This window comes from Tenrec ecaudatus, chromosome 7, assembly GCF_050624435.1.
Source record: "Tenrec ecaudatus isolate mTenEca1 chromosome 7, mTenEca1.hap1, whole genome shotgun sequence".
NCBI classification, from domain to species: domain Eukaryota; kingdom Metazoa; phylum Chordata; class Mammalia; order Afrosoricida; family Tenrecidae; genus Tenrec; species Tenrec ecaudatus.
Window position 1 is genome coordinate 34,098,756 of NC_134536.1, and position 24,967 is coordinate 34,123,722.

The 24,967-nt window shown below is 49.3% G+C and overlaps 2 protein-coding genes across 4 annotated transcripts in view; both read left to right on the forward strand.

Moving 5' to 3' along the window:
- HBS1L (HBS1 like translational GTPase) overlaps positions 1 to 4,843 on the forward strand; it is an 84,892-nt gene extending 80,049 nt beyond the window's left edge. For all 3 annotated transcript variants that reach the window (XM_075554505.1, XM_075554504.1, XM_075554503.1), the window contains exons 17-18: positions 2,538 to 2,682; positions 4,232 to 4,843. In XM_075554505.1, coding sequence (XP_075410620.1) covers positions 2,538 to 2,682; positions 4,232 to 4,243 — 157 coding nt within the window. In that variant the 3' untranslated portion in view covers positions 4,244 to 4,843. The remainder of the gene's footprint in view (positions 1 to 2,537; positions 2,683 to 4,231) is intronic.
- Positions 4,844 to 12,154: 7,311 nt separating this feature from the next.
- Positions 12,155 to 24,967, forward strand: part of ALDH8A1 (aldehyde dehydrogenase 8 family member A1) — a 35,305-nt gene continuing 22,492 nt past the window's right edge. Inside the window, exons 1-4 of the mRNA XM_075554507.1 lie at positions 12,155 to 12,518; positions 18,111 to 18,258; positions 21,897 to 22,052; positions 23,870 to 24,019. Of these exons, the coding sequence (XP_075410622.1) occupies positions 12,381 to 12,518; positions 18,111 to 18,258; positions 21,897 to 22,052; positions 23,870 to 24,019 (592 nt within the window). The 5' untranslated portion in view covers positions 12,155 to 12,380. The remainder of the gene's footprint in view (positions 12,519 to 18,110; positions 18,259 to 21,896; positions 22,053 to 23,869; positions 24,020 to 24,967) is intronic.

Here is a 24,967-nt window from a genome sequence, read left to right on the forward strand (position 1 = left end):
AGTGCTTTAAGGGGGGCATAAACACGAGCAGTTTACGGACATTCCTCATGAGCAGACCCATTTGCTAATGTGCCACTTTGCGGTATTACGTGTTCCAGAAATCAAGGAGTAGATTGAAGCAAACAGACAAATCTGTAAGCTCTTGTTTAAATGTGAACGCTAGAGATAGTTTGCTGTGTGTGGTGGTAGGAAGGTGACTTGTAAATACAAATGTCTGTGTGTGTCTGAAGTACTAGGTACAGAAGTGGGAAGGGGGCAGGGGTGCACTTAAATCCTGGGAAACGTTTTGAAGGATGAATTGCCACTCTACGTAGCCACACCTTCCCAGTGGCAGCTGAGTGCTTCCTTAGCTTTCCTGTCGTTTCCTCAGGGAGCATCCTTCCTGTGCTTAGGCACCCTCACGAGGAACATGACCCACACGCACTCTTTTCCCTCGCGTCCCCCACGGAAAGGTATGTCCCGGTGCTCGGAGACCCCGGGAGCTGCACGTAATGGTGGTGCCTGTCTGCTGGCTCTCCTCTGACGGCTGTGAGAGCCAGGCCGGCTGAGTGGGGATAGTTGCCGTTCACATGAGAAGAGATGAGGCTTTTTGAAAAAAGGAAGTGCTTCCTGAGAAACCAAGTTCTCTAAATAAAAATGAAATGCAAGAGGCTAGAGACAAATGTGACAAAATGCAGGTTTCTTACCCAAATTCCACTAAAGATTATTCACAGTCTGGCTTGGCGGCTTCAGCTGTGGGGTTTTCCTCACTTTGGCCCTTTGGGGAATCCCACCCAGAAATGCCCCTGGTTTAGACTTTGGGTGTCCCCCCGCTCTTGCACCTGTGGAGGTGGTTAGTGGCTTAAAGGGTTGGCTGCAAGTGGAAGAGACCTTCTTCCCACGACTCTGAGCCTGTCTCTCCTGTGGCACGGAGGAAAGGCTACCCGGTCTCCTCCTTGAAGAGGTTTCTTTAGTTCTCTAGCCTGAGCCTTTGGCTTCTGGAGTGAAGTGTCCCCGAATCCTTTCATGAAATGAGAGACAGAGCTGACAGTCCTGGGAGACTGCTGTCTGCTCTGCTGCCATTGCTGCTTCTGCTTGGTTGATCTGCTCAGCTGCCACGTGAGACACTCAAGGATGAATTTCTCCGAGAGCCTTCATTTCTGTCTCAGGGACACAAACACGGGACAGAGCCAGGGTTCTAGCCCAGTCAGTTGGCTCACAGTCAATGTGCCATGTTGTTGGCGAAGCCAGGCTGCTTGTCCTAGACGAGGGTTTGGAGAATTCTTCGTCTGGAATTGACTTGGCTCATCCGTATCTAATCCTGCTTCCCTGCCTGCCCTAGAGCCCTAGCTCGAGGACATGCTTCTCTCCAGGGCACCTTCAAGAAGTTCATGCGGAAATCCCGGCATCTCTCATTCCATTGTCCCATCAACTCTCAATTCTCACGCTAGCGTCCCCGCCCCTCTTCCCGCTGCTTTTCTCTGTAACTTAGTCATGACTTCTCTTTTGCACCAGCACCATGTGGCCCCAGTCCGTCATGAGGCACATATTGGACCGTTATGCTGTGTGAAGTTGAACTTTCCAGAAACGAAGTGAACAGTAATCTGTGAATTTATTGGATGCTGTCTTTTAAAATCGAAATTTGGGTGCATTTTCTAGTACCCTGTCTAGTATCATCTATCCACCTGTCCCCTGAGAGGGGAGTTTACAGTTGTTCTTCTCTGTGCTTCCAGAGCACATTGAAATAGATTGGAGAACTTTTTCAAACTGTCTCTGTTTGGGTTTTGTCCCTAAGTACGCTCTTGGGGTGGGGTCTGTGCACAAGGTCCTGTGCTTTTTCTCTGCTTTGTAAGAAACCCTTTATAATCTGGTTCATGCCCCAGGCTCCCCCCTCTGGTTTCAACAAATGGATTTTGAACTCTCTCTCTATGTAGCTTTTGTCCTGAAATTTTAAAGAATTGCTGCTCTTCAATGGGTGTGTGTTAGGGATTCAGAGTTGTCATTTGGTACCCGGAGATTATTATCTTTTTTAAAAAAACAACTTCCTAATGTACATGTCCACCGATTAGAATTTTACTTGAACCAGATATAGGGAATTGGACTTATCTTTTAAGTTACAACTAACCTCTTTGTAGGATTCAGCCTTCCTGCCACTCTTCTGAAGAGAACTTTTCCATTTTCCAGCACAGATCTTCTACAGATGTGAGAATGAACTGGAAAGCATTGGGCAGGAGGGGCTTCAAGCATTTCAAGACTGAGGGGCCTTTGAAGGGTAGACTGTGATCGGAAGACTAATAGAAATATAGGCGAACCAGCTACCGTTTCTTAACATTTCATTCAGCTAGCTCAGGAAACTCCACATCTTTCACTTAATTTTTTTTCTCTTTATTTTTTGCATTGATTATTTTAATTGTTATTGTATTGATTATTAAACGGGAACTATGTCTTTATCCGGTGCCATTGAACACTGAATTCAGGCTTGCTGTGTGTCAGAATCGACTCGGTGACAGAGAGGCTGCTTTGGTTGACGGGCTGCTTGCTCTCCTTTGGTTTGCTAGGTTACTGACTAAGGGCCAGAACGCGTTGGTGGAGCTACAGACACAAAGACCAATTGCCGTGGAGCTGTACAAGGACTTTAAAGAACTGGGGAGGTTCATGCTGCGTTACAGCGGTTCCACGGTAGCTGCTGGTGTAGTCACTGAGGTATGTCCCCGCTGCTGATTGGACACCCGGGGTGATCATGTCTCCCACCCCTTTACTTGTCACATTGCGACGACTGGGGTCCTTTAGTGAGCAGTTCACATGCTTGCTACTAACCCAAAGTTTGGAGGTGCAAGGCCAAGCTGAGGCACCATGGACAAAAGGCTTCTGAGAAAGCAGGCATCGGAAGCCCTGGGGGGCAGTTGCGCTGTGGCAGAGATGGGGTCACCGGGAATTAAGAGTCGGCCTTATGGCAACGCATGGTGAGGTGAACTGAGCTTTTAGGACTGTGTACCCAGTTGTTACGTTAGAACGCAGCATTAAAGTTCATACTAAGAAACGAATGGACTGATAAGAAGAGACTATTTGGTCTTAAAACTTCATATCTTGAGTCTTTTAAACTCAGTTCTCACCTCAGAATTAAAGGGAATCTGTTGGAAAAATAGATCTGTAAGAAAGCAGAAAGCAAATGTTTTGAGAAAGATGATGGCAACAAATGTACAAATGTGTTTGACACAGTGGATGTATGTGTGGATTGTCATAAGCGTTGTACGAGCCCCAATAAAATGATTTAAAAAAGGATAGGATCCAAGTTATGGAATACAACTTTTAGGATTTAAATCAGTTAGGAACAGGAATTTATCACTAGAAGAGCTTTCCTTTTTTGTTTTTCTTTAAGTAGTTATCTCAGTGCATTTAAAATAATTCCTTTAAAATCCCTACTGAGTCCACACTTTGTGTCGGGATCGTGTGTCAGAGACGTCTCTGTTGGGTAAAGTCAGGTGCGCTGAGCCTGGATCACGGCAGCACCACCGGAGCCAGAGGCCAGCGGAATGTCCTTGCCACTGCCTCGATGAGCACCGCTCTTCTCAGAGACTGAGAGGCAGGGTGGTGTCCGTGAACTTTAACTCTTGTCATCGGATGGGCATGCACTTTGGTCACAGACTACTAAGTTGCTTCAGAATTGGGTTCCACCTGTAGTATGTAAAATGTCCTCAAAGTTTCTAAAACACTCGGACACGGGGTGTACACCACTTACGTAAAGCCTCTGTGGAGGCAGCAGGGGCTGGAGGCGAAGCGGAGGGGCTCTGGTGCTGAACTGCCCGCGCTGCAACCTTGCTCCCAGTTCCCGGCAGCACTGCTGCACACTCACCATGGCGCTTTCATCTGAGAGAGCACGGGGACGGGACCTTCGCGGGGTGGCCGGGTCAGGATTGACCGCACAGGGTCTGGTGCTGTTCAGAAATGAGACGACCCCCAGGAAGCGCGGAGCTCCGTGGTTACACACGTGGGGCAGCTGGGCCATGCGAGCGATGGTCATCGTCGTCGCCCACAGCCAGTGTGACCCAGCAGGGCAGTCTTTATAGTGTGCAGGGAGGGTCAGTTTCTGGGGAAGGCAGTGGTGAGATGATGCTCGGTCTGAGAAGTGACATGCCTGGGGCAGGGGGAGACGTCACCCGGGAGCCTTTCCTTTGCTGCCGTTTCCTGTGTTACTATTGTGCTGATTCGTTAACTTATAACGCATGGTGTATTGTGGTTGGTTTCTCTGCAGATCAAAGAATGATGGCCAGAATTCCTGTCTGTTACCACATGCAGTGACACGGCTAACCTCAACTTTCAAAAGACTCCAGTGATGATGCAGTGAAAGGCGCAAGGTGCAATTGATAACTTTTTAAATGGGAGAAAAGTAAAACGCTATCCTCAGCTACAAGGATGAATTAATGATTACGCCGGCAAAAAAAAAAAAAATTAAGTTGCCAACTGCAAAGAAAGGCTAATATTGCATTTTCATTTGAAAGGAAAACATTTTTTTTCTTTTGAGATTTTAGTGAATTGGATCTCCCTTGCTGTGATTTATGGAAGCTGCCAGAAAAAATATATTAGAAGATATCACATTATCATGAAATGAACCCTAGTGAAACCACAACATGTTTACAATTTTCTCTTGATTTTCAATTTTACTGTGTACTTTTTAAGGAAAAGTAACTAAAGTATATTGTTGAGGTAGTTAATATTTAACCTGTTTTGTGTGGAGCTTAGAATGTGACAACTAGGCTTTTGAAATCTGAATTGGGAATTAATGGAAGCTGTTTGTTGGGAACTGAGCTATTTAAGATTTAAAGCGTTTAATAAAATGCCTTAGCAGTTTGAGCATAACAGCAAAGCGTGTTTTGTTTCTCAGACACTGATGAGGTTTTCCTATCACAGTTGCTACATTAGACGTGGGGGTTTTGTGGGGTCTTTTTCACCTAAGGTTTTCTGGCTGCTTTCGCACAAATTCTTGTGTTTTACCAAACACAGATCAAATATAATCTCCCTAAACAATGTTCTTTAATATTAAAAGTAGCACAATTTTACTACTTAAAGGTGGCTATGTCTCGAGCCTCACTTGGATTCTGCGATGGGTGGTGCAGGGTGGTGGCCTCCTTAGACCTGGTCTGGAGCAGCACTGCTGCCTAGGGCCCGGCGAGCTTAAAGCCAGCCCCTCCACCTACTTCCCTAGGTCTTCCATGGGGGGAGGATGGTAGCGGAAAAGTCCGCCACCACTCAGGTACTCCTATCACTTCCATCCTAAGGTATCAGGGGAAGCCAGCCCCTAATACATCATTACGGGTCCGGTAGGCGCAATGGTACAGCAATAATAAGTAAAGATCATAGTAAAGTTATACAGAGCATGAGAGAAGAGAAGTATTGAAATAAATGGAGTCAGACACGATTCATGGTAGCATGCTCACCTCAGCCCTGCTTGGTGGTCCATGTGGAGGGAGAGAGATCTTTAATGCTAGCCCAGGCTTTTTATATTCTCTGGGGACATGCAAACCCCCTAATTACTGGTGAGGACATACATCACAGGAAGGGGCTGTGCTATAGGTAATAACAGTAATGAGAGGGGGTGGTCTAGGGACATGCATGCAATAGGAAGAGGAAGGATTGGGGGTATACATGTGACAAGATGGGCGGATCTGAGATTCAAGATGGCAGCCTCGACTTAGTCATCCTTGGGTGGATTTGACGTCTCTGGGGTCTCCTACAAGGAAACAGACAACTGCTATTCTTATCAGAAGGGAGTGGGCCCTATTTGTTGTGGGATAAACAGTGGTGACTGCTTGCTCTAGATGGTTGATAGCTCTCAGGGAGAATAACCCCTGACCTACTTCTGATGACCTCCAAGTGTATGGTCATTCACAAGCAGCTGTTTGGCTTATATTTGGGAGAGACAGCTTGGGAGAAATCCTTCTGTATCCCACACTAAGGTCTGCTCCCAGAGCTGGGCGGTCTCTTCACTCAGGTACCCCTGTCACTTCCATCCTAAGGTCTGCTCCCAGAGCTGGGTGGTCTCTTTCTGGGAGCCTGGGATGGGTGTCATCCCTGAGGCCCAGGCTTCATAGAAAGATCCCGTCTCTGCCCCGCCACTCCAGCACCTTGACAGGTGTCAGTGTGGACTCTCTCTCATCACTGTTCTGCCAGAGCTGGCCCTGTGTTTTAAGCTGGACAAGTCTCTCTGCCCCTGTCCTTTCTTGTTCTCAGAATGGTGGTCTGCAGCACCCGGCTCTCCATCCATGTGAAGAGATAAACGATGCAGAGTGTGGCTTGATTCCTGGGGAATCGCCTGCATGGACAAAGAAGTCCGCGTTAAAAGGTCCATGCTTTTTTTTATCCCAACCATCTGGGAAATTTCTTGAAAATACCTTAAATGATATAGGCCAATTAAAGTCTTCAGTGAAAATCGGTCCAATAGCCTGTTCCCTGGTCAGAATGGCTCTTATTCAGGAAGTCAAGAAGCTTTCCGGATTGCTGCTTCCCGGGAGCTGAGAAGCAGTGAGTGCTCATGTGAAAGGTCTTGTTGGGGTCATTTCTCAGTAGTTCACTTTGCACAACGCTTTTCCACGATGAGGCTGGGTCCACGGTACGGTGTGTTGTCATTGGTTGTCCTTGGCCATTTGACCCAGAACACCTGCGTTATCAGCACCCCAGTGCACGGCACTTGTTGGAGAGGATGCAAGCTGTCGGCCATGTCTTTGTTTGCGGAAAGGCGCCCTTTGCCCTTCAGAAGCCTGCAACGGTGCCTAGAGGTGGGGCTCACTCTCCAGGGCCTGTCCCCTGCAGGGCAGAGCAGCAAGGAGAAATGATGAGATGCTCTGCTATATTATGTCTTCCCATGACAGCAGAGGCCAGTTTATGCTGTGGCTGCAGATTGACATACTGTCACTTGTGCTGAGCATCACCATATCGCAAACCCCCTGCATTCAGTGACTTGGCAGTTCTACCTCCTTTCGCTGCCATCTGCTGATGCAGTTCTCTTTGGTCTCGTGGGCCGTCCCCAGCAGGCTACACTCCCACCCACAGTCCCACCCAGGCCAAAACTAGCCACTGGGCCTCCCCAACTGGAAAAGGACTGAGAAATGGTTGTGAGAACTGAACATTTGAAAAGATTAGTGGTGCCCCCCACTTGGGATCCCCTAGCACCTTTTAAAATGACAGTTTAAGACACGGGTATGTGTCTGGGTGATGTCTGTTTTCATTTGAGACAGGGCCTAGGACGCAGGTCCCTTGCACTTGACCCTTGTCCCTTGTGCATGCACTTTTTCTTAAGGGTCCTGCCTTCAGTGTGTGGCTGTTCTTTCTGGGCGAGGCCAGCTGGCTCACTTGAGAGCTGCATGCCTGGACCACAGGGGCATGTGCCCCAGTTCCCCTGAGGGGAGCACACAGCCACAGAAGCCACCTGGTGTCAGAGCGGCCGTTTTGCATAGCACCCGTCTGAGGTGGGTGATGCTGCTGCAGTGCTGCCGCCTCGCAGGGAGCACGTGGAGGCCGAGCGAGGGGATGGGGTGGACAGGCGGCCATTAGACTGCTGGGAGTGCGGCACAGACACGCCTGGGTGCTTCATCTTGGATCGTGATGGGCACACAGGACACCCTGGGCTGACAGAGTGAAAGCTATGTGTAGGGAAAGCAAATGGTAACAACTGATTCCCCCAGGGGAAATGCTCTCCCCTCTCCGAATGCCCATGTCCATCCTGACGTCTCTGGATAGCAACGCTGTGGTTCGGGCCAGACAGCATGTTCGTGTCACCGCAGCCTCTGCTTGCTCTCACCCTGCTTGGACCCTGCTGACCTCACTGCTGCCTCCCGCCCCACCAGGCCTCGGAGGACAGGGAGAGCACAGCGCCTGCATTACCTGGGCATGCTCATGCTTCTGCCCTGCGCAGACAAAGGGTACGGCTCCTTTAGCTCCTGCAGGTACTCAGCTCTCCATTGACCTGACAAGCTCAGCTGGCTGTTTTGTACTGTTTTCAGTGTTAAACGCTTGCGTTCTGGGCCTGCACACACGCTCCATCCAGACTTCTTGAGATGGGTGACATCAGTCTGAGCCTCTGGAATTGACCCTTACATGAGCCTCCAAAAACCACTGTCATGCAATTGATGTTCATTCATAGCAACCCTTTCTATAGATCTCATTCTTGGCCATTTCAAGGTGTGGATCTCCCAGCAGGACGGTGAACAGGTGATCTTCAGTGGACCATACATCATGATTTGCATAGTTGGCTGCTAACCAACAGTTCTTAACTGCCAAACGCTGCATGGGAGAAAGAGGAGGCTTTCTACTCCCGTAAAGAGTTACAGTCTCAGAAACCCACAGGGCACATCAGCCCTGTCCTCTAGGGTCATTGAGACGGCACCCACTCAGTGGCGTTGAGGGTGAGCCAGCCATCCTGTGAGTTACCAGACTGTCCAGAAAGGTCATGTAAAAGCAATTTGTGGCAATAAGTTGCAGTTGCAAGGAGGAGGCTGTACAGTTTCCCAGTATTTGATGTGATCCATCTGGTGTTAGCTGGGTGCTCTTAGGGCGATCGCCCGCATTTACAGACTTAGCTGGGAGAGAGCTGGCCAAGGAATCTGGGAGGCAGACGGAGCAGGGGAACAGGTATTTCTGGGCTTAGAGGTAACCTGGTGACTCCGCCTCTCCTCACCCTGCCTTACCCAGCTGAAGTCTCCCCCTCGGACTCCTTCATCCCACTGCACAGAGCTCCTCCTTCCCGGCGCCTCGTTTCTGCCTGGCCCTCGTCCCGGCCAGGGGTGCCTTCGTGCTGTTGGTGTGTGCCACTCTCTCCCCAACTAGAATGTGTGTCCTTTCTGCCTCGGTTGCCTGTATTTCCCAGTAAAGTGCCTGCTTTAGACCAGTTCACTCCAGTCAACACAGCCGCCACCTGCAAAGCACATCGTATTCCCTGCTGTCAAGCCGGCTCGTGGGCCCCACGTGCACAGGGTAGCACTGTCTCATAGTGCTGCCAAGTCTGTGACTGTTGGGAACACCCTTCCTGGGTAAGTTCAAGGGGGCATGGCAAGAATGTGCCGTGGAGAGGGAGGGGCATCAGCCAGGAGAGTAAGGTACAGAGGGAGGGCCAGGAAGTCAGGTCTCGGTGACAAGGCCCAGATTCAAGATTTGATGTCTCTTCAAGGGAAACAGACCAGAGAAAGAGTGGCCCCAAGTCTAGAGAGGACTCCGGATAGCAGGACCTGGTCAGGATCTGGTCAGACTCTCAGTGAGACCCGGAGCTCTGTCTGGGCCTGGCTCCACGGAGCACGTGTTCTGGAGTCAGGTCCCCGGCTGTGGCCACCATGGGGTCACCGTCACTCACTGAGCGGTCCAGGAAGGTGGTGGAGGAAGAATCACCGCCCAAGGAAAATTGGGACCAAGTTCAGCCTGCCCGGCAGATGGCACAGGATACCACGGAATAGACTAGGCAGGTGTGCTCGGGCCTGGGTTTATCCCTGCGGGCGGGCGGTTCAGAGAAGCAGCTGCATGGGCCCCTGTCCCACAGCTTTCTGCCCTTAGGTAGGCGAACACTCCTCCCTGGGGTCTGCCTGGATGTGATTTCCTCCTCCAGTCAGGTGGCCCTTGGTCCTCTCACTGGACTCCTTAGGCATAGTAAGAGCTATAAATAGGCACGCATTCAGCTCAATCAATAGTATGATTTCCTTCCATTATCTAGTCAGATATCCCTTTTTCTTAATAACGTAGGGGAGATAAACCTCAAATACGGTTTGGAGGCAGAGGATGAAGCATTGTTTCTTAGCCTTCTGAGGTGCTTGGGGGAAGGGTGAGCTTCCCAGAGCAAAGAAGGCCGCATGATCGGGGCCGGTGCGGAGCTCTGTAGGGCAGGTGACACAAGTCTTCATGTGGGCTGATGTGGCCCAGCCCCTGCCAGCCCACGCCCACGCCCACGGGCTGGTGTGAGGAGTGAGCTCTGCTGACCTTCCTCTGTCCTCCCCGCCCCTCTTGCTAGTTGGCTTTCTTTGGGTGGGAGGCCGGGTGGGAGGCCAGAGGAGGTTCTGGAGAGAGAGTGGGAGAAGAGCCCACCTCTGTCCAGAGTCCTGGCCAGTGTCTCCGGAGCCACAACCCACAGCTCCTACTACAGCATCTCCCCCCGCGCCCCTTAGATGTCCCAGCACCACCTGGAGATGTAAAGGGGATCATCTTCAAGTCATCTTTAAGCCTCTCATTTCCGGTAGCTCAGCTTTTCCTTCGTGTTCCACTCTACGCAGTGGCTGCTTTTTGCATCACTCTTACCTAGGTCAGTGGTTCTCGACTTGTGGGTGCGACCCCTTTGGGGGGGCAAACATATATTTCCCATGGTCTTAGGAACCTAGACACCACTCCTCCATCCATCTCCAGGCAGGTCCACCCACCTGCAGATATGCCCACCTATGAGTCCCCAGCATGAAGACTGTAACCCATGCTACACCATGCTTCAAGACAAAATTTCATTGACTTGTCATTAGAAATATATATTTCACAATATATAATGACATATGGTTTTTTGTGATGACTCACTATGCTTTGACTATGTTCTATTTGTAACAATGAAAATAAACCTTGCATGAGATTTACATGACGATTCATAACAGTAGCAAAATGACAGTTGTGAAATAGCCACGAAAATAACTGTATGGTTGGGGTCACCAGGACAGGAGGAACTGTGTGAAAGGGTCGCGGCCTGAGGAAGGCGGAGAACCCCTGCGCTAGGCGGTGTGGCGCCTTACAGAGTAGGCTGCTCGCAGAAAGGTGAGCAGTTGGAAACCCCCAGCGGCTGGCTGAGGCTCTACACTGTAAAGAGTGAAAGTGTCAGCAACCTGCAGGGGCCAGCTCTTAGACCCTGCCCGACAGGGTCACTCTGAGTCAGAGTTGACTCGGTGGCTGTGAGTGAGATTGTCTGGCATGTCTCAGTAGTCCTGGATGCTCTTGGAACCTCCTAATGTCCAGGTAGTCATTTCTTTTTCTTGGGAATGCCAACACACTCTTTGAACACGTGACCTGTCTCTAGAGAAGGGCATCGTGCCTGCTAAAGTTGAGGGGCAGTGAAGAAGAGGGAGGACCTTCATAAGATGGATTGACACAGGGGCTGCAACAAGGGGCTCCGGCCTAAGAACAGTGGTGAGGCCGGTGCAGCGGGCGATGTCCCCTTCTGTCCTGCCTGGAGTGGCCGTTAGGCAGAGGCGACTTGGTGACACCCAACCACCACCACCACCAGCATGATTTTGGCTTTCCGGAATGGACCCTGACTGGGTGGATTATTGTATTAAAGTATATATGAATGTATAGAGTTGTTTTTGTGGACCCTATTTCTTAAAAAAAACCCCAAAAAACTGGAAAAGGGTTTCCCACAAAGCATATCAACATGTCTTGACTTTATTTACATAAGATGAAAAAATAACTGGAGAGGAAAGGTGTCACAATTTTAAATGGAAAAAAACCAAACCCAGTCGAACATCTGCCGATGATTTTCTTGCTTCTTCCTGGATGGGATGAGATGGAGCCCTTCCCCTAGGACGTGTTTTTGTTAAAGAAAACATTCTGTTTCCAAAGTGGCTGCAAAGGCTTCCAGCGGATGAGAAGAAAAGACCAGGATGTTGGTCCTTTGACAAGCAGAGCATCATAGCTAGTTTCTAATTAGCGTCCAACGAGGTCTTAGAATGGAAAAACTGGTGTGATTGACAAGGTCATTGACAAGCTCTTTAGAGAACCTAGACAGAGACTGCCCTGTGTGTGAGGACTTGTGTGCGCACTCTCGTCTGTCTCCAGTGGCCTTTGTGGGGTGAGAGGCCAGGGCTGAATCCAGGGAGAGGGCATGCTTTGGGGACCAAGGGGACTGTGGTTCACCCTTTAGTAACTCAGTATCGATGTGACCTTGGACACATTCTTGCAGCCCAGCGTCTGCTAGATGAGGATGCAGTGGTGATGCTTGCTTTATAGCGACTTCTGTGTGGATCGAATGTGTTGATGGAGGTGCCAGTTGCCATGAAGTCACCTTCAACGAATGGACTTACAGAATAGAGAATAAAATGTTGCTCAGCCCCGCACCACCTTCACTCAGTAAATAAGTAGTGAAACACTTAGAGTGGAGCCCAATGAGCCAATGCACACAAGGTGCCTTCTGACAGCCTGAAAGGGCTACGAATGCACTGGACGATGGTACACACAATGCGTGGGAGCGCGCAGACGTGAGACAAGAGACTCCTTCCTAGGTCAGAGTTTAGAGACTGGAGTAGTTGTAGTTTCCTGCCCACTTCCACTGGTCAATGATTTGCAAATGAGGGCGCTGGGGTTGGAAGAGAGGGGGAGACCAATTCCAGAACAGAAGAAAAGCACTGGGGCAGCAGAACAGAACAGCGAAGGTGAAAGGCAGACTTTTTGTCATTATGGCTGGAACCAGGACCCTTTTGACTCTGGAAAATTTCATAGGTGGAAAATTCCTACCTTGTAGCTCCCATATTGATTCCTATGACCCATCTACTGGGGAAGTGTATTGCAAAGTGCCAAATAGTGGGAAAGCAGAGGTGAGTAGATCCACTTAGAGAAAAAGAGAATGCATTAAATGTTTTAAATGTATGTAATGTGCTGGCGGACTATGGGTACTTTAAGTTTCTAAGTATCAAGGGTTTGGGGAAAGGGGTAGAATTAGACACTGGCTGAAAGTCTCATTGTGGAAAGGTTATTTTGTTACTGTACCTGGATGAAACAGTTACAGATGGCTTTATCTAGAAGCCTGTCAGCTATCTGGTCCCTGTCACACACAGACATTTCCGAATGGGCATCTAGTTAGAAGTGTTATTTGTAAGAATCATCATTAAATGCCCCCTTTCCCTATCAGAAAAGGGCTTTGCAGTTGTAGTAGTTTCAAGGCCAGCAGTTCACAACCGCCAGCTACTCTGAAGGAGAAAGATGAGACTTTCTAATCCTGTCAAGAGTTGGGGCCTTAGAAACCCACAGAGGCAGTTCTGCCCTGTCCCATAGGGTTGCTGTAAGTTAGACTTGACTCAGGGGCAACGAGTTTCACCATCTAGAGCCAATGGAATTACCACTACTGGTGGTTTCTTAAAAACCACATCTCTTAATTAGAACAAAACAAAACACCCCAGGGATTAATTTTAAACCACCTTCTGACTATTTTTTTGTCTTCCCAACACCTAATATAACCAGATAAAGGTATGAATGTTAAATCGACCATTTGAAAGGTATGAATGTTAAATCATTTGAAAGGTATGTGAACCCTTACACATATTTAGAGTTGGATTTAACAGCATCTCTTTTCTTACCTAAGACATGCACGCACACACTAATACTGGTGACTAGAATTCACTTAGGTGAAAGGCTTTGTAAAATATTTGAGATATTTCTATTTGAGATACTTCTATTCGATATTTCTTTTTTATTTATCAACTACTATAGTGAAAATGTTAATGTAGCTGTCATGATCAATGTGGCTCATGTCTATTGGGTTAGCAGTTATTATCTCTAAGGCAAAATGTTTTTAAAGAAACTAATAGCCATCATATATAATTGCATATTACAGGCAAAGCTTTCTTTTTTATAGGGCATTAAAACCATTGCTCTCTCTGGTTAATGATAGCTTAAATCTCCCTTGCTTTAGAGAACCTTTAGACTTTTGGATTCTTTTTTACTTTTTGGCAAATATTGCCTAACTGGTAGGTTGAACTGTAATGAGACTGGTGCTTCCAATGACCTCAGACAGAGCTGGAACCTCCAGCTACACAGTTTCTGAACCTTCTTCTCCATGTACTTTTCAAAGTGAAGTTCAAAGTGACAAGTATACCAAATCCAGTTGAAATGTTTTCTGCCGCCACCGACTCTGACTTTTCAGAAAACAGATAGAGCAGAGGCCCCCGCCGCCGTCGGAGTAGTAGATACACTGCGTTAATTGAAGGCCCACCAGTCAGAGTGGGGGCTTATGGAGGTCAAGTTATCAATGGAGTTTTAGCTCAGGTATGCCTCACTGTGGGTCCAGTGGGCCCCCGGACTCATCCTGTGGTTATTTCCCCAGTTCCAGTATGCATCATTGGAATCGACATACTTAGTAACTGGCAGAACCCCCATAGTGGATCCCTGAAATGTGGAATAAGGGCTATCATGGTAGGAAAGGCCAAGTGGACACCATTAGAACTGCCATTGCCTAGGAAAATAGTAATGGTATCTCATGTGAATGCTCACCAAAGGGTGTGGGATACTGGTGCACGAAATGTAATATTAGACCGGTCTGAGTTTCTGGATATGGGACCCCTAAGCACAGACTCTTCTTTCAGTGTCTCTGCGAGAGAGACTAAGAGAGGATCTAATTCTTTATTTGGTTGGTTCAATGAAGCATGGACTGCCAGATGGCCTAGATTAGACCAATTTGAAGTACCTGACCTACCTTGGTACACTGTAGAGGAAAGCATCCAAAAGCTTAGAGAAATTGGTATATATGAGATCGCGCCAAAGCAGGACCTGAAGGGACAAGTAAGCTGCATGAAGTGGCCCAAATGCCCACAGTCTCCACTCCTGTCACATTACCTTCTTTCTCTCTGTCTGCACCTATGGCCTCCTGGGGAGTTCCTTACCATACTTTAACTGAAGACCAAAATAGTCATGCTTGGTTTACAGATGGCTCTGTACGATATGCAGGTGCCACTCGTAAGTGGACAGCAGCAGCACTACAGCCCCTTTCTGTGATCTCCTCAAAGGACAGTGGTGAAGGGAAATCTTCCCAATGGGCAGAACCTCGAGCAGTGCACCTGGCCGGTCAGTTTGCACATAAGCTACCTGACCCCCTTAAATGCCAGATGCTTCTCTGTAGAACCGAGGTCGCCATACAGCCTAGTTTACCAGTCACCACCAGGAAATGCTACCATTGCTGCGAGGAGTGGCTTCCACCGAGTCAGCTTGTGCCACGTGTTCCTAGGTGCTTTGTCATGAAGGTCCCTTTGCACGCCCATGGTAACCCCTCCACAGGGTTGTCCTGGGGGGCCAACAAGAGTGTTGCCATTAGGTTCCAACTAAGAACGACCCTACGGATCACAGAACAAAACTGTCTGGTCCCATGCCGTCCTCACAATGGCTTTTATCTTTGCGCCCGTGAATACTGCCCCTGTGTCCATTCATCTCGTCGAAGGTCCTCCTCCTTTCGCTGCCCCTCGACTTTACCAACCATGAGGTCCAGTCTCTCCTGATCCCAGTGACTTATGCGCTGAGTGAGGAAACTGTCTGACCACCAGATGGCATCATTGTCAAGCAAGGGATTTATTGGGCCCATGTGTTGTTCTATATGATAGGTTTTGTTTTGAGTGCTTGGATGGGTTTTTGCTGGCCGGGAAGTCTCCCAAAACCAGAGACCTTCCAAAGGTAAGTGCCTCGGGGTGACCCCACAAGGAGAAGAGAGCCAGGGAACTCCAGGTGACACAGCTTGGTAAGAAGATGGGAGGCTGGGTCACAGAGCTCCAGAGGGCAGCAGCAATGGCGCCGGGACCTTTAGCACGAACGACAGGGTTTGATCTCTTTGGTTAGGTGGTGGTGGTGGTGGCACAATGGTTGGTTGATTATCTTCTACTTACAAGGTCAGCAGTTCAAGGTCACTCCAAGAGACTTCGTGGGAGGACAGGCCTGGAAGCTTGCTCTCCTAAAGAGTCTGTCTGACCGAGGAAACACTAATGGGGCAGTTCTGTGCTTAGGGAAGGGCTACATGCTGCCAACGTGTCCAAATGCTTTCAACCCTGCTGCCAATAAGATGGCAGTGGTTAAGAAACATCACACTCTGCTCAGAGACACTTATCCCAGAGCCCAGGAAGCCCGCCACCTGTCTGTCCCCTGCCTGACTCCTGGCTTTGCCGGGACTGCCTCTCGCCAACGCCCGTCCTTGTTGCTGTCACAGCTCTCCTAAATCGAGGAGGGTCAACACTGGCATCTTGGGTCTAAGAAGCATGCTCCCCTTCTAGCTCTTTGTGTGGAAGGTGGTGTGATCCCCCTGTTTCTGCCGTTGGGGTGGCTTGTGAAAGATGGCAACACGGAAAAACTATTTTTTGTGGGGTTCCCTATGTCTTATTTGTAAAGACCTTCCCAGAAGGGTGCTGTTACCTTAGCACCTCATATTTGCATAATCCACCAGTCACTGGGGAGGGGGATCCAGTAGACAAGGGCAAGAAGGATCATATCAAATACTCCTCTTCACTGCAGGTAAGCTTTTCTTCCTCAGACAACCTCAAGTCTAAACAGTCTTGAGGCTAAACCATCTTGAGGCCAATTAGGGTCAAGTTCACATCACACACACACACACACACACACACACACACTCCTTAGTGCCTGGCAGATTATAAAAACTTTCTAAATATTATCTTCTAGTATATCTACTCAATGGCGCTCACACCAACAATACTGTTGATCTAGTCAATTATATTCTGCATTATAGTGGAGAAGAAAAAGACATGTGACATAAGACAGCTTAGAAAACAGGAGTGGACTGGCGTTTTCTGCAAAACGATCCAGTTGTTTTCCTGGACTACCGCCCTCCCCTGGCTGGCCGCCCTGTGCTGCTTGCAGCTGCCACGTCGGGGCCGGAGAAGCCTCCCCTAGCTTGTGTTCCCTTAGCTGAGAGTGACTTGTCGGCATGAGAAGACAAGGCTGGGATACAGATCAGGTTTTGGAGGGGGCTGGTGGTGGCATTTAGGGAGGCAGAGTCCAGGATGGTGAGGCTCAATTATTGTGAGGTCTTGTGGTTCAAAACTGCTGTCGGCGCCTGTGTGTCAGAGACAGCCAAAAGGCTCCGGAGACTGAGCCTGGCGGAAGAGACCTGTGCTTGGTAACGTCTGCGATGCCTCCTTTAGACATGTTGTCAGGAGAGACCAGTCCCTGGAGAAGGACATCATGCTTGGTAAAGCAGAGGGGTAGTGGAGAGAGGAAGGCCCGCCAGGAGCTTGGTTGGCACTGTGACTGCCACCATGGGCTGGCACACAGGCACAGTTGGGAGGAGGGACCAGGACCAGGCAGTGTTTCGCTGTTTTGTGCAGGGTCACGATGGGTCGGCACCGACTTAATGGCCCTTCACAACAAAAGTGCACACGAGAGGATTTGCTCTCTCTGGAAGAGCCTTGCTTAGCCATTGTCTCAGGAGAGAACGGGAGAAGGGAATCCAAGCATTCATTGTTCGGGTCTCACCTTTTGCCATGAGCCAGCCCTGTCTATACCTTCCCATATATTGTCCCTGTTTGGGCTTTAGCTCCACGATCAGGCCCACAAGTCATCTGTCCGAACACAGAACCCTCCTCTCCGGCAGAGACAGTATCTAGTGGCTGAGCCAGGCATAGGGTGGGCCTCTGTCACGTCACAGCGCGCTAGCTTGTGCTCTTGGGAGCCACCGAAATCCTGGTTCAAATCCTGACTCTATTAGATATGAGCATGTGACCTCTGGTAGGTTACTTGAACTCCGTGGCCAATGTTCTCTGTCTGTGAGGGGGGTATCAGTGTAAAGTGTAGCATTTTCTTGTGCTATAATTTCTTTTCATGAAATGACTAATAAAGTTAGTCATTTCGAGTGGAAATGACAATCCAAGATGTCATTTTAAGCAAAAATTCAGACTTCACCAGGTGTGTCAGAGGTATGTTCAGAGATTTAGGATTCTCTGCATCCAGGTTGTTTCCTCTCCCATATAAGGTCTTGTAAATGATTAAAAAGATAAATCTATGCATCTGTTAAAATGAAAATGCTTCTTTCTGATGAGTCTAACACTTTGGCATGTTGGTTGAAATGGGGCATCTGTGTGTGTGTTTGTGGGGGGTGATACATAGTGGTTACACACAGGGCTGCGACCCACAGGTCAGCAGTTCGAAACCACCAGCCGCTCTGTGGGGGAAAAGATGAGGCTTTCTCCTCCTGTCCACAATAAGTGGTCTCAGAAGCAGTTGCATCCTGTGGGCAGTGAGTCTCGTTGTGGTTGATTCTGTGTGTGCGGAACCCGTGCTTTGGGGGTCATGTGAGCGCTGTGTTTTGCCCTTTGTGGGTCGCTCAGCACGCGGGAATGCTGAATAGTGGAGATGATGGGGTGGGGGTGTGGCACGTATAGACCTATCCATTCTCGACCTCTCCTGTTTGTTCTGCAAAGATCGAGGCCGCAGTGGAAGCGGCCAGAGAGGCGTTTCCCGGCTGGTCTGCCCGGAGCCCCCAGGAGCGCGCGCAGGTGCTGGTCCGGCTGGCCGACCTGCTGGAGGAGTCACTGGAGGAGTTCGCCCAGGCGGAGTCCAAAGACCAAGGTCAGCGCTGCTTGTCCATCGTGGAGTCTGAGCCTTTCTGTCTTGTGTTCTCTGTGTCGTCAGCAGTGAGACTTTCACGTTTTATGAAAAATAAAATATAACATGATTCAGGTTATTTGGCCAGCGATGCCCCAATGCCACTAGTTTGTCTGATGATCTCCCACCTCTAAATGATAACGGTGGGCCTTGGCATCATGTGTCCACAGTCCCCAAGACCCTGACAGGGGAGCCCCCTCCCCGGACCAAATCTTTCTTCCCCGTCCATTCCTGCTACCTGTTGGAATGCCGAGTGTCCCTTGAGGGACTTCTGGCCCCTCACAGCAGGCACCGCTGTGGCAGACCGCATGGCAGGGCTGGGACCTCTTGCTGCTCCCCAGTGCTCACCATTCTGCAGGGAGACCAAGGGTCCTACCAGCAGAGAACTTTTCTGGTTTGTGCCTGGAATCTGTGTTACAGGAAGTGCAGGACTTTCATATTCCTGAAGAGGTGCGGTCAACTGACCCACCCCAAACGGGAGGAAGCATGGGACGTTTTTATTCCAATGGGGTAACAGCGAGAGACTGCAGCAGTGCCCAACAAACGGTCTTGGTGGTGTTCTCTTTGGAATCAGCATACATGGAGGTTGGATAGCGCTGGCTTTGGAACTTACCCATTAGGGAGTCATGTCTAGATGCTTTACATTAGCTCACGTTTCAGGTAACCACGGGAAACAGCTGTTGACCAGGATCAAGCAAACAGAACAACCAACTCACTGCCGTCAAGTCAGTGCCAGCTCACAGTCACCCTGTAGGACAGGGTAGAACTGTTCCCCCCACCCCACCCTGCCCAGTGGGGCTCTGAGATGGTAACGCTTTACACGAGTAGAAAGCTCCATCTTGTTCCTGAGGAGCAACTGGTGGTTTTGAACTGCTGACCCTGTGGTTAGCAGCCCAACATGTAACCACTACACCACCCGGGCTCCTCAAATGGATTTATTATGTGTTAGGATTCTTTAAGTCTTAGGCGCATCTCAGGATGCCTTTGGGGATGAACTAGATAGCTTTGAATAACTAACAGCCAAGCAAACAAGAGAAGACTCTTACCATTATCTGAGCCTTATATCCAACCTGTCTGCTTTTGAGCAATGTAGCAAGTTATAAAAATCCCATAAAACTGCATTAAGTAAAGTACCTTCGGTTACATGCCTTTTATAAAGGGGAGTTTTCTATTGTATTAAGTCAAATAACTTGGGTTACATGTACATCATACTGAATTAGTTTGTCAGGAGATGTTCCTGCCTGGGCATGAGAAGACCAGGGATCTCACAAGCAGCTGGAAGGGGTTCTGTCTCTCAACCTGGCTGTCCTCCCTGTGGCTGCTTTGTTACACACATTGCTATTGTTACGTGTCATTGATTTGGTTCCACCTCAAACTGACAGCTGTGTCCAACAGAATGAAACACTGCCTGGTACTTCCCTACAATACTTGCTATGTTTGAGCCCATTGTAGCTACTGTATCAATCTATCTCACTGAGGGGCTGCCTCTTTTTCGCCGATCCTCTGTTCTACCTTAAAGCATGATGTCCTTCTCCAAGACTGGTCCCTCCTGACAACATGGCCAAAGTATGTGAGACGTCTTGCCATCGGGCTTCAAAGGACATTCTGCTTGCATTTCTTCTAGGAGCAATGTGTTCATTCTCTGCCAGTCCACGGCATAGTCAATATTCTCTGCCAACGCCATGCTTCAAAGGCGCAGTTTCTTCAGTGGGTCTCACTCACTGTTCAGGTGGTTGGAAATACTAGTCTTGAGCCAAGTGTACCTTTGCCCTCAAGGTGACATCTTCCCCCCACCCCCCATCATTTTATTGGGGGCTCATACAACTCTTATCACACCCATACATCCAGCATTCTTTTTTCTTTATAAAACACTGTCAAGAGGTCTTTTGCAGCAATACAATACTTCATTTGATTTCCCAATTGCTGCTTCTATAGGCATTGATTGTGGATCCAAGTAAAATGTAATTATTGAGAACTTCAATATTTCCATCATTATTTATTTTTACCCGATGGGCTATCAACCTCAGGGTTGGCAGTTCAAAATCACCAGCCACTCTGTGGGGGAAAGATAGGGCTTTCTATTCCCATAAAACCTGCAGTCTCACCTCACCACAAGACACGACGGCCCCTCCCTGACCCCCAGTGCTATGGGGGACAGTGCTAGAGACACAGTGTGGGAATTGTGCCTGGGCTGACACCCTCCCCCTTCAACACACACACACACACACACACACACACACTGCCTGGCTGACACCCTCCCCCTTCAACACACACACACACACACACACACACACACACACACACACACACACACCAGAGCAAAACACAAATGGAGCAAAGCAACAGCAAGGAGAACAAAGTAATAAAGTTCCTGAGGAATCCCGAAAATCAACTTCGGAATCGGTGGGCAGGGCTTGGCACTTCACCAGACCCGATTGGAAAACATTCAGAAGGTTCAGCAGCCAGACCTGAAGCTATTTATAGGCTATTTCCCCCCTTTTCTTTTTCTCATGTCTAGCCATATAAGATAGGCAAGATAAACAGTCCCGAGGAGAAAATAGCAGGTCGATGGCTGTTAGGAGAGGGATTAAGAATGGGAGCAGACAATGCAAGTGTCCACCAATTCTATTATTATATTCTAAATCGAGCCATGCAAAGCCAATGTCACCTCAAGAGCAGTTTGATAGTAAGCTATGCAGAAAAACGTTTGAGATCAATTACTATTCCACCTCCCCATTTTAAAAAAGTTCTTCCCAGAGGTCAGGGAAAGATGGACTCAATATCTTTGGAAATACAGATCTTTATCATATATCTTCTAGTTAGCAAAAGCCAAAATCTTTGGAAAACGCATGCTTGCCATCACCCAGCAGAGAGTTAGGAAGTAACCTGACTCTGTCGCCTTTCTGAGAGAAGGAGTCCTTTGCTGATGGACCGCCATACATCCTCTGCTTTCGCCACCAAAGATAGAGCAGGTGTTTCCATTCCTGTTCAATCCAGAAGCTTGGGAATTCCTGGGGCTGGGGGCTGGGGTGTGTCTGTGTGTGTGGTGTGTTGGGGTGAACCAGTGAGATCTGCAGCATCCCTTTGTGGGGGGGGTGGTGTGGGGAAGGTGTTGGGGTGAAACAGTGAGACCTGCAGCATCCCGCGCTAGTCTGCCATGTGCCTATCTTAGAGGCTCCTTGCTTGTGTTAGGAGAACATTTCATAAACATCACCTGCTCCTGAAAGCCTGTGCCGGTGGTGAACCAACCCAGCTGTCCTGATACCCGTGATTTCCATCCCTCCGTGACCCCCTCAACGCCTAGTGGTTTTGATTCAAAAGAGCTCGTGTGGGTGAAGAGGCTGCATTGAGGACATGCGGGTGGCAGCCGGGGGTTCTCCCAGTCCACAAGCAAGGAGCGGCCGGCTCCTCTCTCACCAGGTAGTTAGCGTCTTCTAGCCGCCGGCCGGAGTTCTTGCAGTTTTACCAAACTACCACCGACCGTGTCCAAAGAGAAGGGGCGTCTGCCCACGGTGGCAGGAGTCTGCTCAGTGTGCGTGGCCACGGGTGCGGGACGCGGACGCTGGTGGAAACATACTGGCGATAGCGCTGATTTCTTCCAGGGAAAACCATCACGCTGGCGAGGAGCATGGATATTCCCAGGTCGGTGCAGAATTTCCGCTTCTTTGCCTCCTCGCTCCTTCACCACATGTCGGAGTGCACGCACATGGACCACGCGGGCTGCCTGCACTACACGGTGCGCACGCCCGTGGGCATCGGTAGGTGCTGGCCGCGCGGTGCCCCAGGGATCGAATGAGGGTAAACTCGCGTGCGTGAGTCCTAGGCTTTTTTGGGCTCCTTGCTCATTAGGGGAAAAACAAACAAATCGGAGTGGATTAAGGCATGCATTCGGGAACAGCCGAAGGACGAGGGACTTCAACTCTGTGCCCTTCACTACTTGATTTTAAAAGCTAATAGTTGAGTTTCACCATGTGTACTGCTATGTGGGGTAACTACATCCTTAAGTGTAGTATTTGGAACCGCCCCCGGTATGTGGGGAATAAGCTTCCCCTGGGAATTAGCTAAGGAGCCTTGGTGATGTGACCCTGAACCACTCCGGTGCCGGCTGACCCACACCTGCGCACGGGTTCTGCGGGAGCAGAGGCCTGGCCACCTGCTCCGCGAAGATTCGACCCAATGGCTCCGGCTCTCAGCCCACTGCCTGGAAGTGGTTCCTCGCACAGGGCACGGCCTTGCATCGGGCTGCCAAGCGGCGGGTCACTCAAGGGGCAAAAGAAGACAACAACAACCACAGATTAGAGGTTCTTAACCCGTGGGTCGCGCCCCCTTGGGGGGGATGGTGTCGATCTACCCTTTCACAGGGGTCGCCCGATTCATAACAGTCGTAAAATGACAGTGATGAAGCAGCAACGAAAATAATGTTATGGTTTGGGGGGGCCACCACCACAAGAGGAACTGTATGAAAGGGTCGTGGCATGAGGAAGGAGGAGAACCACTGACATAGATTATGTATCTTCCTCCTCGACTTATTTGCCCATTGGGGGACAATAAACATCTGCAGTGATCAAAACCTTCCAGCAGATGGCACTCCTTCCTCTGCGACGCGGAGGCTTCGCAGCCATCCACCTGTAGTTCATTAGTTACATTTGATGAAAATCCTTTATAAAAGGGGAAAAATGGGACATTTTACCATTTCGATTATTTGAGCAGTTTGAAAACGCATATTTGCAAGGCATGATGGGAAGTCACACTTCCTCCTAACAAAGTAGGTGAGCTAATCGGGTCTGCTGGAGATAGATTCAGTTATCCCCTGAAGAACAGCGTTCCCCTCGGGGAAACCACACGTCCCCTTTCATAGCAAGGGCTTGAGGGGAGAGTAGAGCATGAGGTGAATTTGTTTCCTCCTTCATCAGATAGATTTTACTACTGTCTATTTCATGGCTGGGACGTGGCCATTTTCAGAAACTGGTAGAGACACACTAGAACAGATGTTGACCTCGTTGCGGACACAGCAAGCCTACCTGGTCGTGCTGCTGGCGAGACTCCGGGAAGAGTTGGTTAAACAGCCACTACCACCACCACCCTCTGGGCTAGCCAAGGGGGGTGTCACGGAGCCCTCAAAAGAAGCACCCTCTGCCATGTATCCACTTTTACCAACCATCTCAAACGTTTATCTCACCCCGCGCAGATGAAGGATGGAGGTGGAGGAGCATGTAAGATGACCTAGCCCTGCACAGCTAGGTAGTTCGAGGGAGAAGTGAACAAAGAAAAAGTTAAAAAGAAAAGAAAACTATGCCGATCAGCCTGCGGATTTCCAGAAGCATTGCCTTCTGGGACCTTTGCACCCCAGAAGGTGGATTGTTGCTGTTCATCACGACAATCAGAAGCCATCCAGACAAAGAACAAAGGACGTGGCTGCTGTCCTGTTTTAAAAGGCACAGTTGCTTGTAGAGTCTTTTAGAATGACTTCCCCGAAGACAGCTTTGGGTTTCAGAAGAGTGAGCATTTGTTCCAGGTGGCATTAGGGCGGTTTTAAACGAATAATCTCATTTAGCCAGGTTCCTCCTGTGTTTAGCTGGCCTGATCAGTCCTTGGAATTTACCACTCTACTTGCTGACCTGGAAGATAGCGCCCGCGATTGCTGCCGGAAACACCGTGATAGCCAAGCCCAGTGAGCTGACGTCGGTGACTGCATGGATGCTGTGCAAACTGTTCTATAAAGCAGGTAACTCTGCGTGTGGGGGGCCAGGGAAGGCGGCTACGTGGGGGGGGGTTGGCACAGGATTGGCTTTGGGGTTGTCAGCTCAGTCTCCTTAGTGTCATCAACTTCAGAGGAAGTCAGAGCAAAGTTATTTCAGATAGAAGTCTGCTTTTTATCAGTAACATTGACTCCAGTGCATCTTGTTTTGTTTTCCCATCTCTGATCTTTTTCTGGGAAATCCTTTTCATTCACAGGGCCCCACACGTTGTTTCTTCCATTCACCTCCTGAACTTGGCCTCTGTGTGACCTGTTCCACTTCACAGGGTGGCAGTGAGAGGCTGGCCCCGCAGTAGTATAGTGGCAGGCTTCCGCCCCAGGTGGTATAAAGGGTTCAAACGCTTGGCTGCTACCTGCCAGGTTGGAGGTTTGTGTCTACCTGGAGGCACTTTGGGGATAAAGGCCTGGTGATCAATTTTCCAAAATAAATCCGCATCGAAGAGCATATGGAGCGCAATTCTGTTGTGACGCACATAGGGTCACCGGGGGTCAGTGATGGCAACTGTGTTCATTTGTGTTTCTGAAAGGGTTAACGAGCCCAGATGAAGTCAGCCTACTACATGTATTTTCTTGAACAGTCCATTGAAGTCATATGTTTGAGGATGTTAATCACTCTCTCTCTCTTCCATTATGATTACGGGTGATTATTAGAAGCGGTAACAGGTTCCACAAGCCAGGATTGGAACACATTAAGGACATAGTCATTGGTCCATAGTGATACATGTCCTCAGCAAGCAGTCAAATCGCTCTCTGGTCTTCAGCCTCTTGGCCACATGGTCCCTTGGCCTCTGCCATCCTAGCTCAGGAAGCCATCCTGTCGTTCTATCTCACAGTGCCACCCTTTGGATGCCACTCCTCTTGCTCTGCCCAGTCTCCATGCCTCAGGCTCTGGCGCCTCTGGTCTCAGCCTCCATC